This window comes from Scyliorhinus torazame, chromosome 1 (genome assembly GCF_047496885.1).
Source record: "Scyliorhinus torazame isolate Kashiwa2021f chromosome 1, sScyTor2.1, whole genome shotgun sequence".
Lineage (NCBI taxonomy): Eukaryota > Metazoa > Chordata > Chondrichthyes > Carcharhiniformes > Scyliorhinidae > Scyliorhinus > Scyliorhinus torazame.
Window position 1 is genome coordinate 5906843 of NC_092707.1, and position 12835 is coordinate 5919677.

At 62.6% G+C, this 12835-nt stretch overlaps 1 protein-coding gene across 2 annotated transcripts in view; it reads left to right on the top strand.

Moving 5' to 3' along the window:
• The first annotated feature begins 774 nt into the window (after positions 1-774).
• The window catches only part of LOC140429408 (gypsy retrotransposon integrase-like protein 1), a 30352-nt gene continuing 18291 nt past the window's right edge, over positions 775-12835 (top strand). The window contains exons 1-4 of one of the 2 annotated variants that reach the window (XM_072516390.1): positions 775-1145; positions 9850-10043; positions 10876-10987; positions 11064-11202. In XM_072516390.1, the coding sequence (XP_072372491.1) occupies positions 1019-1145; positions 9850-10043; positions 10876-10987; positions 11064-11202 (572 nt within the window). In that variant the 5' untranslated portion in view covers positions 775-1018. The remainder of the gene's footprint in view (positions 1146-9849; positions 10044-10875; positions 10988-11063; positions 11203-12835) is intronic. The other variant, XM_072516476.1, reaches the window with a different exon arrangement.

The following is a 12835-nucleotide window of genomic DNA, read 5'->3' on the forward strand; positions in this document are numbered from 1 at the left end:
GCACTCTCTCCATTCTCGCACTCTCTCCATTCTCATTCTCGCACTCTCTCCATTCTCATTCTCGCTCTCTCTCCATTCTCATTCTCGCACTCTCTCCATTCTCATTCTCGCACTCTCTCCATTCTCATTCTCGCTCTCTCTCCATTCTCACTCTCTCTCCATTCTCACTCTCTCTCCATTCTCATTCTCACTCTCTCTCCATTCTCATTCTCGCACTCTCTCCATTCTCACTCTCTCTCCATTCTCATTCTCGCACTCTCTCCATTCTCGCACTCTCTCCATTCTCGCTCTCTCTCCATTCTCGCTCTCTCTCCATTCTCGCTCTCTCTCCATTCTCATTCTCGCACTCTCTCCATTCTCATTCTCGCTCTCTCTCCATTCTCACTCTCTCTCCATTCTCACTCTCTCTCCATTCTCATTCTCGCACTCTCTCCATTCTCATTCTCGCTCTCTCTCCATTCTCACTCTCTCTCCATTCTCACTCTCTCTCCATTCTCATTCTCGCACTCTCTCCATTCTCGCACTCTCTCCATTCTCACTCTCTCTCCATTCTCGCTCTCTCTCCATTCTCACTCTCTCTCCATTCTCACTCTCTCTCCATTCTCACTCTCTCTCCATTCTCGCACTCTCTCCATTCTCACTCTCTCTCCATTCTCGCACTCTCTCCATTCTCACACTCTCTCCATTCTCCGGGAGCTCCTCCCCGTCACCATTGTGACGCCTCCTCCCCCCGTTTCCGGTCTGTGCCACCGTGAAACCATCCGGGTACTTCCGGTCCGTCCCAGGGAGGAGAATCCCGCCCGCCAGGCCCCGGAGCCGGGAGTCCCCGCCCGCCAGGCCCCGGAGCCGGGAGTCCCCGCCCGCCAGGCCCCGGAGCCGGGAGTCCCCGCCCGCCAGGCCCCGGAGCCGGGAGTCCCCGCCCGCCAGGCCCCGGAGCCGGGAGTCCCCGCCCGCCAGGCCCCGGAGCCGGGAGTCCCCGCCCGCCAGGCCCCGGAGCCGGGAGTCCCCGCCCGCCGCCATGGCCGAGCCTGGGGATAAATTCAGCGACATCCAGCGGTACTTGGCCGACGGCCGCTTCCCCGCCACCTTCTGCCCGGCCCGAAAGAAAAACCTGAAGCGGTACGCGCAGAAATTCCAGCTGGAAGGTGAGACGGGAAAGGGGGGGGGGGGGGAGACACAGAGGGCAGGTCCACCCCGGGGGGGGGGGGGGGAGACTCAGAGGGCAGGTCCACCCCGGGGGGGGGGAGACACAGGCCATGTCCACCCCGGGGGGGGGGGGGGGGGGGGGAGACACAGGCCATGTCCACCCCGGGGGGGGGGGGACACAGGCCATGTCCACCCCGGGGGGGGGGGGGGGACACAGGCCATGTCCACCCCGGGGGGGGGGGGGGGGGGAGACACAGGCCATGTCCACCCCGGGGGGGGGGGGGGGGGGAGACACAGGCCATGTCCACCCCGGGGGGGGGGGGACACAGGCCATGTCCACCCCGGGGGGGGGGGGGACACAGGCCATGTCCACCCCGGGGGGGGGGGGGGGGGAGACACAGGCCATGTCCACCCCGGGGGGGGGGGGGGGGGGGAGACACAGGCCATGTCCACCCCGGGGGGGGGGGGGACACAGAGGACAGGTCCACCCCGGGGGGGGGGGACACAGAGGACAGGTCCACCCCGGGGGGGGGGGGGGGGGGGGAGACACACAGCGCAGGTCCACCCTGGGGGGGGGGGGGGGGGAGACTCAGAGGGCAGGTCCACCCCGGGGGGGGGGGAGACACAGGCCATGTCCACCCCGGGGGGGGGGGGGGGGAGAGACACAGGCCATGTCCACCCCGGGGGGGGAGAGACACAGGCCATGTCCACCCCGGGGGGGGGGGGGGGGGGGGGAGAGACACAGGCCATGTCCACCCCGGGGGGGGGGGGGGGGAGAGAGACACAGGCCATGTCCACCCCGGGGGGGGGGGGGGGGGGGGGGAGAGACACAGGCCATGTCCACCCCGGGGGGGGGGGAGACACAGAGGGCAGGACCACCCCGGGGGGGGGGGGGGGGACACACAGGCCATGTCCACCCCAGGGGGGGGGGGAGAGACACAGGCCATGTCCACCCCGGGGGGGGGGGGGGGGGGGGAGAGACACAGGCCATGTCCACCCCGGGGGGGGGGGGGGGGGGAGAGACACAGGCCATGTCCACCCCGGGGGGGGGGGGGGGGGAGAGACACAGGCCATGTCCACCCCGGGGGGGGGGGGGAGACACAGAGGGCAGGTCCACCCCGGGGGGGGGGGGGACACACAGGGCAGGTCCACCCCGGGGGGGGGGAGACACAGGCCATGTCCACCCCGGGGGGGGGGGGGGGGGACACACACAGGGCAGGTCCACCCCGGGGGGGTGGGGGGGGGAGACACAGGCCATGTCCACCCCGGGGGGGGGGGGGGGGGGGGGACACAGAGGACAGGTCCACCCCGGGGGGGGGGGGGGGTGGGAGACACAGGCCATGTCCACCCCGGGGGGGGGGGGAGACACAGAGGGCAGGTCCACCCCGGGGGGGGGGGGACACACAGGGCAGGTCCACCCCGGGGGGGGGGGAGACACAGGCCATGTCCACCCCGGGGGGGGGGGGGGGGACACAGAGGACAGGTCCACCCCGGGGGGGGGGGGGGGGAGACACAGGCCATGTCCACCCCGGGGGGGCGGGGAGACACACAGCGCAGGTCCACCCTGGGGGGGGGGGGGGGGGGGAGACTCAGAGGGCAGGTTCACCCCGGGGGGGGGGAGACACAGGCCATGTCCACCCCGGGGGGGGGGGGAGACACACAGGGCAGGTCCACCCCGGGGGGGGTGGGGGGAGACTCAGAGGGCAGGTCCACCCCGGGGGGGCGGGGGAGACTCAGAGGGCAGGTCCACCCCGGGGGGGGGGGGGGGGGAGAGAGACTCAGAGGGCAGGTCCACCCCGGGGGGGGGGGGGGGGGGGGGGGGACACAGGCCATGTCCACCCCGGGGGGGCGGGGAGACACACAGCGCAGGTCCACCCTGGGGGGGGGGGGGGGGGGAGACTCAGAGGGCAGGTCCACCCCGGGGGGGGGAGACACAGGCCATGTCCACCCCGGGGGGGGGGGGGGGGGGGAGACACACAGGGCAGGTCCACCCCGGGGGGGGGGGGGGGAGACTCAGAGGGCAGGTCCACCCGGGGGGGGGGGGGGGGAGACTCAGAGGGCAGGTCCACCCCGGGGGGGGGAGACTCAGAGGGCAGGTCCACCCCGGGGGGGGGAGACACAGGCCATGTCCACCCCGGGGGGGGGGGGGGAGACACACAGGGCAGGTCCACCCCGGGGGCGGGGGAGGGAGACTCAGAGGGCAGGTCCACCCCGGGGGGGGGGGGGGGGGGGGGAGACTCAGAGGGCAGGTCCACCCCGGGGGGGGGGGGGGGGGGGGGGGGAGAGAGACTCAGAGGGCAGGTCCACCCCGGGGGGGGGGGGGGGGGGGGGGGAGACACAGGCCATGTCCACCCCGGGGGGTGGGGGGAGACACACAGGGCAGGTCCACCCCGGGGGGGGGGGGGAGACACAGGCCATGTCCACCCCGGGGGGGGGGGGGGGGGGGAGACACACAGGGCAGGTCCACCCCGGGGGGGGGGGGAGACTCAGAGGGCAGGTCCACCCCGGGGGGGGGGGGGGGGGGGGGGGGGGGAGACACACAGGGCAGGTCCACCCCGGGGGGGGGGGAGACACAGGCCATGTCCACCCCGGGGGGGGGGGGGGGGGGGAGACACACAGGGCAGGTCCACCCCGGGGGGGGGGGGGGGGGGGGGAGAGACTCAGAGGGCAGGTCCACCCCGGGGGGGGGGGGGGGGGGGGGGGGGGGCTCAGAGGGCAGGTCCACCCCGGGGGGGGGGGGGGAGGGGGGGACTCAGAGGGCAGGTCCACCCCGGGGGGGGGGGGGGGGGGGGGGACACAGGCCATGTCCACCCCGGGGGGGGGGGGGGGGGGGGGGAGAGAGAGAGACACACAGGGCAGGTCCACCCCGGGGGGACACAGGCCATGTCCACCCCGGGGGGGGAGACACAGAGGGCAGGTCCACCCCGGGGGGGGGGGGAGACACAGGCCATGTCCACCCCGGGGGGGGACGACACAGGGCAGGTCCACCTGGGAGGGGGCACACACAGGACACAGGCCATGTCCACCCCGGGGGGGGGGGGGGGGGGAGGGGGAGAGACACACAGGGCAGGTCCACCTGGGGGGGGGGGGGGGGACACACAGGACACAGGCCATGTCCACCCCGGGGGGGGGGGAACACAGGCCATGTCCACCCCAGGGGGGGGGGGGGGGGCACACACACAGGCCATGTCCACCCCGGGGGGGGGGGGGGGGGGGGGGGACACACAGGGCAGGTCCACCCCGGGGGGGGGGGGGGGAGAGACTCAGAGGGCAGGTCCACCCCGGGGGGGGGGGGGAGACACAGGCCATGTCCACCCCGGGGGGGGGGGGGGGGGGAGAGACACACAGGGCAGGTCCACCCCGGGGTGGGGGGGAGGGGGGACTCAGAGGGCAGGTCCACCCCGGGGGGGGGGGAGGGGGGACTCAGAGGGCAGGTCCACCCCGGGGGGGGGTGGGGGGGGGGTGGGGGGAGGAGACACAGGCCATGTCCACCCCGGGGGGGGGACACGACACACAGGGCAGGTTCCACCCCGGGGGGGGGGGAGACACAGGCCATGTCCACCCCGGGGGGGGGGGGGGGGGGGAGAGACACACAGGGCAGGTCCACCCCGGGGGGGGGGGGGGGAGGGGGACTCAGAGGGCAGGTCCACCCCGGGGGGGGGGGGAGGGGGGACACAGAGGGCAGGTCCACCCCGGGGGGGGGTGGGGGGGGGGGTGGGGGGAGGAGACACAGGCCATGTCCACCCCGGGGGGGGGACACGACACACAGGGCAGGTCCACCCCGGGGGGGGGGGAGACACAGGCCATGTCCACCCCGGGGGGGGGGGGGGGGAGACACACAGGGCAGGTCCACCCCGGGGGGGGGGGGGGGGGGGGGGGGAGACTCAGAGGGCAGGTCCACCCCGGGGGGGGGGGGGGGGGGGAGACACACAGGGCAGGTCCACCCCGGGGGGGGGGGGGGAGACACAGGCCATGTCCACCCCGGGGGGGGGGGGGGAGACACACAGGGCAGGTCCACCCCGGGGGGGGGGGGGGGGGGACTCAGAGGGCAGGTCCACCCCGGGGGGGGGGGGGGGGGACACAGGCCATGTCCACCCCGGGGGGGGACACGACACACAGGGCAGGGCCACCCCGGGGGGACGACGACACAGGCCATGTCCACCCCGGGGGGGGGGGGGGGAGACACAGAGGGCAGGTCCACCCCGGGGGGGGGGGGGGGGCGGAGACACAGGCCATGTCCACCCCGGGTGGGGGGGGGAGAGAGAGAGACACACAGGGCAGGTCCACCCCGGGGGGGACACAGGCCATGTCCACCCCGGGGGGGGAGACACAGAGGGCAGGTCCACCCCGGGGGGGGGGGGGGGGGGAGGACACAGGCCATGTCCACCCCGGGGGGGGGGGACACAGGGCAGGTCCACCTGGGAGGGGGGCACACACAGGACACAGGCCATGTCCACCCCGGGGGGGGGGGGGGGGAGGGGAGAGACACACAGGGCAGGTCCACCTGGGGGGGGGGGGGGGGACACACAGGACACAGGCCATGTCCACCCCGGGGGGGGGGGGGGGAACACAGGCCATGTCCACCCCAGGGGGGGGGGGGGGCACACACACAGGCCATGTCCACCCCAGGGGGGGGGGGGGGGCACACACACAGGCCATGTCCACCCCGGGGGGGGGGGGGGGGGGGGGGACGACAGGCCATGTCCACCCCGGGGGGGGGGGGGGGGGGGACAGGCCATGTCCACCCCGGGGGGGGGGGGGGGGGGACACACAGGGCAGGTCCACCCCGGGGGGGGGGGGGGGGGGGGGGGGGGGGGGAGGAGAGACTCAGAGGGCAGGTCCACCCCGGGGGGGGGGGAGGGGAGACACACAGGGCAGGTCCACCCCGGGGGGGGGGGGAGACACAGGCCATGTCCACCCCGGGGGGGGGGGGGTGGGGAGAGACACCACAGGGCAGGTCCACCCCGGGGGGGGGGGGGAGGGGGGACTCAGAGGGGCAGGTCCACCCCGGGGGGGGGGGGGGGAGAGACTCAGAGGGCAGGTCCACCCCGGGGGGGGGGGAGGGGAGACACACAGGGCAGGTCCACCCCGGGGGGGGGGGGAGACACAGGCCATGTCCACCCCGGGGGGGGGGGGTGGGGGGAGAGACACACAGGGCAGGTCCACCCCGGGGGGGGGGGGGAGGGGGGACTCAGAGGGCAGGTCCACCCCGGGGGGGGGGGAGGGGGGACTCAGAGGGCAGGTCCACCCCGGGGGGGGTGGGGGGGGGGGGGGGGGGGAGGAGACACAGGCCATGTCCACCCCGGGGGGGGGGACACGACACACAGGGCAGGGCCACCCCGGGGGGGACGACGACACAGGCCATGTCCACCCCGGGGGGGGGGGGGAGACACAGAGGGCAGGTCCACCCCGGGGGGGGGGGGGGGGGGGCGGAGACACACAGGGCAGGTCCACCTGGGGGGGGGGGGGGGGACACACACACAGGACACAGGCCATGTCCACCCCGGGGGGGGGGGGGGGGGGGAACACAGGCCATGTCCACCCCAGGGGGGGGGGGGGGGGCACACACACAGGCCATGTCCACCCCGGGGGGGGGGGGGGGCAGGCCATGTCCACCCCGGGGGGGGGGGGGGGGGACACACAGGCCATGTCCACCCCAAGGGGGGGGGGGGGGCACACACACAGGCCATGTCCACCCCGGGGGGGGGGGGGGGGGGGAACAGGCCATGTCCACCCCGGGGGGGGGGGGGGGAGACACACACAGGCCCATGTCCACCCCGGGGGGGGGGGGGGGAGGGGGAGAGACACAGAGGGCAGGGTCCACCCCGGGGGGGGGGGGGGGGGGGGGACACAGAGGGCAGGTCCACCCCGGGCGGGGGGGGGGGGGGGGAGACACAGAGGGCAGGTCCACCCCGGGCGGGGGGGGGAGAGACATGAGACAGAGGGCAGGTCCACCCCGGGGGGGGGGGGGGGAGACACAGAGGGCCGAACCCTAGAAACCTCGCCCCTGCACCCCAGGGTATTGGGGCCTCCAGCTCCTTGCCGGTTGGCAGGGTGGGTGCCCAGGCACTGCCAGCTGGTAGGGGTTCTGTCAGGTTGGCACTGCCATCGTGCTTTTTTTAGTGCGGGTTGTTGGGGGGGGAGGGAGGGGGCAGGGACCCTCCCTTTGGGGGGAGGGGGCAGGGACCCTCCCTTTGGGGGGAGGGGGGCAGGGACCCTCCCTTTGGGGGGGAGGGGGGATCAGGGATCGTTTCGGGGGCCTCAGAGATCGGAATGGCGTCCCGACCTCTCGCTGCACTGAGGAGTTCCGGTGAGTGGAGCTCCTGTGTACAAAACGGGGCTCTGTGCGGCCTTGTCCGCGGGTTCCCTGTTGAGGCCCCTTGTCAAACCTGAGTCGCGCTGCGAGCGCCAGGAAACCGCAGCTAAACCTGCCCGCTATGGGACTTTGTTCCCATGTAATTAAATCATGCCCGTAGAATATCTATAGTAGAGAAGGAGGCCATTCGGCGCATCGAGTCTGCACCGACCATCGGAAAAGCACCCTCCCAGTCCCTATCCCCGTAACCCCACCTAACCTTTTGGACACTAAGGGGCAATTTAGCATGGCCAATCCACCTAACCTGCCCATCTTTGGTCTGTGGGAGGAAGCCTAGGCATACATTGGGAGAAGTGCAAACTCCAGACAGATGAATGAAAATCGCTTATTGTCACAAGTAGGCTTCAAGTGAAGTTACTGTTAAAAGCCCTAGTCGCCACAGTCCGGCACCTGTTCAGGGAGGCTGGTACGGGAATTGAACCCGCGCTGCTGGCCTTGGTCTGTTTCACAAGCCAGCCATTTTGCCCACTGTGCTAAACCAGCCACTCATAGTCACCCAAGGCCAGAATTGAACCCGGACGATGGCAGCGTGAGGCAGCAGTGCCACCCCGTGCAGTTGCAAGAGGAATGAAATAAGAAAGTTTTACTGCAGCTATACAGGAGCCTTGCTGAGATCATATCTGTAATACTGTGTACAGATTTGGTCTCCTTCTTTGAATAGATATATAATTGCACTAGAAACAGATCAGACAAGGTTCACGGAGGAAGGTTGGCCGATACCCATTGTAGTTTAGAAGAATGAGAGATGATCTTATTTAAACATACAAGATCCTGAGGGGATTTGATAGAGTTAGATACCAATAAGATGTTTCCACTTGAGGGAGAGACTGGAAATAGGTCAGCCGTTTAGTCGGAGATGAAAAAAAAAATTCTCGCGAAGGGTGTTTAGTCTGTGGAATTCTTATGCCCAGAAAACAGCGGAGACTGATTGAATTTATTCCACGCAGAGTTAGCCAGATTTTTGACAGACCAATGGGGTCGAGGGTTTTGGGCAGCAGATGACAAATTGAGACAACCAGATTAGCGGCGATCGTTTGATTGGCGGAACAGGCTTGAAGGACTGAACAGCTGACTATGGCTCCGAAGTCCTATCTTCCTCTGACCTGTTGTCAGTGAAGTTAAACAAACATTGCCTGGGTTCCAATTCTCTGAATGTATAATTCAATTCATTCTTGGATCGCGGCACCTTTAAAATTTTTTTTAGAGTACCCAGTTCATTTTTTCCAATTAAGGGGTAGTTTGGCGTGGCCAATCCACCTACCCTGCACAACTTTTGCATTGTGGGGGCGAAACCCACACAAACACGGGGAGAATGTGCAAACTCCACATGGACAGTGACCCAGAGCTGGGATCGCACCTGGGACCTCGGTGGCGCGAGGCAGCTGTGCTAACCACTGCGCCACCGTGCTGCCCAGATCACGGCACCTTTTAACTGAACTAATTTACCGATCAATGGGTCTAGCCCTGTTAATGCAGACTCAGTATTTCCCAACTTCCATTTCGAGATTTGATGAGCGAGCAGCCTGCATGTTGAACACCCTCTCTCCCCATGTTAAATTAAAAACACCAGGGCATCCTTATTATTTACTGCACAGTCTCGATGGGACTTGTGATCAGCACAGGCTTGGAGGGCCGAAGGGCCTATTCCTGTGCTGTATTGTTCTTTGTTCTTGAAACTGGCCTTTCGGCCCGAGTGATCCATGCTGGTGTTTATGCTGCACGCAGCTCCTCCCACTCCTTATCTCACGTGATCAGGATATCCTTCAATTCCTTTCTCCTTGAAATGTTTATCCAGCTTCCCCTTCAATCCATCTATATTATTCACCTTAATCACTCTGAGCAGTGGGTTCAGTTTCTAGTTTAACCAACAATCCTGCTGTGTTGCCAGGGACCATGACAATTCTGACAGCATCTGTGGAGAGAGAATTAGAGTAAATGTTTAGGATTTGTAACCTTTCCCTATCCGACTATTTCCAACATTTTCTGTTGTAATTTGAGTTCCAACATCTGCAGTATTTTCCTTTTTCGCTGATACAGATAATTTTGGTTGCTTGCCCTCGATCGCGAGCTCGGCACAGACCATTGAGTAAACCTGTCACTTCACTGGCTATATGGCGCATGTATTTACCAAACCATTTAGGGAGATGAATGTTTTAACATTTTACTGTAACACTTCTATAAATATTTGTGGTAGAAGTTCAGAATTTTCACTGATATTCTGACAAGACCTATTGCAGGTTACTGCCCCAGCAGGATATCAATGTTATTTTTTGATTAGCAATCTTGCGGCTCTCGTGTTGGTTTGATACGAATTGTGTTATTTTAAGGTGGTTGTTTGTACTATGTGGGTCCAAAGAAGGACGAGAAGAGAGAAGTGGTGGCAGATCGAGAGAAGCGACGACAGATATTCCTGGAGTGTCACTTCTCTGACATCGGTAGCCACCTGGGACAGAAAAAAACTGTGCACAGGATCCAAAACCGATACTATTGGCTGGGAATTGTGAAGGATGTAGTTGATTGGGTAAGAAAGAAACCACACAAAAAAAATCATCAAATAACAACTGACAAGTTTTTTTTAAATCAAGTTAACTCCATAAAATCTTTCAGCTCAAAAAAAAAACAGTTTTTCCTTATTTACCCCACCTAAACCCTTCATGAATTTGAACACATGAATTTAAATTGATTCCGGGGATGAAGGGGTTAACGCACGAGGAGCGATTAAACAGTTTGGATTTATACTCGCTGGAGTTTAGAAGGATGAGAGGGGATCTGATCGAGGTGTATAAAATACTAAAAGGGATTGATAAAGTAAACGTAGACCAAATGCTCCCCCTTGTGGGGCAATCTGGAACGAGAGGTCACGGATAGAGGCTGAGAGGCGGTCGATTTAGAACTGAGATGAGGAGGAACTACTTCTCGCAGAGGGGTTGAATTTGTGGAACTCGCTGCCCCACAGTGCGGTGGAGTCTGAGTCATTAAATGGTTTCAAGAAGCAGGTAGATACATTTCTGATAAAATGGATTAAAGGGACATGGGGAACAGATGGGGAGGTGGATTCGAGATCAGGAAGAGATCAGCCATGATCTGATTGGATGGCGGGGCAAGCTTGAAGGGCTGAATTGCCGACTTCTGCTTCTAATTCATGTGTTCCTAAATCTCACCTGAAGCCTCGCTGCTCTAAGGCTTGTCCCGTGTTAGTTGGAGACCTACCTTCTGAAGTCCCTTGACATTACTTTCTGAATCAAGCTTTATCATTTGGAGAATATTTGCCTGAAGTGGTGACGTTTAAATGCTGGTTGGTTGAAAAGTGATTTTCTAAAGGACCGTTTCTTATATTTGCGTTGACACTGCAGATTAAAATGTGTGACACCTGCCAGCATGCAGAACACTACAAGAATATGTCGCGCAAGTTCCCACCCTTGAAAGTGACCAGACCGTGGGAAATTCTCGGCTTCGATCTAATCGGTGAGGCAGCTTTTCAGTGGGGGTTGTTATCTAATATTTAGTTTCTAGAAAATCTGATGTATTTGTGTCTTCTCAGGCCCTTTTCCGGAAACAACCTGTGGAAATACCTATGTACTGACGGTCACTGACTATTTTACGAAGTGGGTTGAAGCCATTCCAATAATGAAGAAAGATGCTTTGTCAGTAGCCAAGGGATTGGCTGCCACCTTTTATAGGTACACCCTGTAAAATGTATCGCCATGTTCATGTACATGCCGTTTCTCATGTTCTAGACATCAGTGATTTGTTCCTTTTTATGGGGTAAATTCCTTGTTGTAACTAGGAATGATGAAAATTTACTCTTAAAGCAGTGTCCAAGATGTGTGGCTCATCTGGAAACTCAGAGTTAGGTATAAAGTTTCATTCAATGCACCCGTTGCGTTTTACATATCACGAGCTGGCAAATATACAGATCCTGAAGTTCTGATTTTAGAATTTATCCAGCTTTGGGGCAGAAGCCATTTCCAAACCTCCAGACCCGCAAAATCCCAGATCGTCAGGTTGTTGTATGCGGAAAGATTGAGTACACTGGACCTATTTATATTCCCAAGAGTTTTGAGGAATGAAAGGCGATCTAATTAAAACATATAAAATTCTTAAAAGGAGCCTGATGTGGTAGGCGCTGAAAGTCCATTTCCCCTGGCAGGAACACAATCTCGAGATAAGGGGTCAGCCATTTCGGACAGAGGTGAAGAGAACATTTCTCCGAGGATTGTGTACCGTAGGAATTCTCGACCGAATGGCCTCCTTCTGTACTGTAAGAATTCCATAAACAGACACTGTGGATATCCCATCGTTGAATATATTCAGGACGGCACAGTAGCACAGTGGAGTCGCACGGTAGCACAGTGGGTAGACCTGTTGCTTCACAGCTCCAGGGTCCCGGGTTCGATACCCCGCTGGGTCACTGTCTGTGCAGAGTCTGCACCTTCTCCCCGTGTCTGCGTGTGTTTCCTCCGGGTGCTCCGGTTTCCTCCCACAGTCCAAAGACGTGCGGTTTGGGTGGATTGGTCATGATAATTGCCCTTAGTGTCCAAAAAGGTTAGGTGGGGTTACGGGGATGGGTTGGAGGTGTGGGCTCTTTCACACATTGTAAAATCAACCTTTAGCAGGCTGAATGCTGGCTTGGGTTTTTTAAAGCCCATTGCGTACCGCTCCTTAAAAGATGTTTTTTCTAATTTGTTTTACTTGCAGTTCAGATTTTCCATAAAATATTTTAAAATGCATAATATTAACACTGACATCAGTGACTGCCTTGTAATCACTCATATTCCTTTAAAACATACGAGTTAAGAGCAGGAATAGAGGCCGTCCGGCTCCTCCAGCCTGCTCTGTATCATGACTGATCTGATTGTGGCCTCAACTCTACTTTCCTGTTAATCAAGAATCTATCCAACGACTTCTGGTGGCGGCCATGGAGGAGTAGGTCGCACATTTGATAGCTCCTGTCTGTGATGGAATTTTGAACCTTTTCCCCCCGTTTTTTTCCTGGATTTTATGGGATAAATCGGTGAAGAGTAAGACCGTGAGGAGAAATCCCCCTCCAGTGTATGGCGAATTGGACCATAAGTGGCGGTGTGAGAAGACAAAGTCCTATAAGGAAGACGCAAGCAGAGCTGGAAAGCATGGCGGAGAGCAAGGGCCGCGGGGAGATGGCACTGGTGAAGTTTTTCGAGGATTGCTTCGCCGAGCTGAAGAAGGACACGCTGGACCCGATTAAGGCTTTGATTGATCAAGTGGTGCAGAACCAAGAGGCCCACAGAAGAGCGATCCAGGAGGTGGAGAAAAAGGTGTCCGAGCACGAGGAGT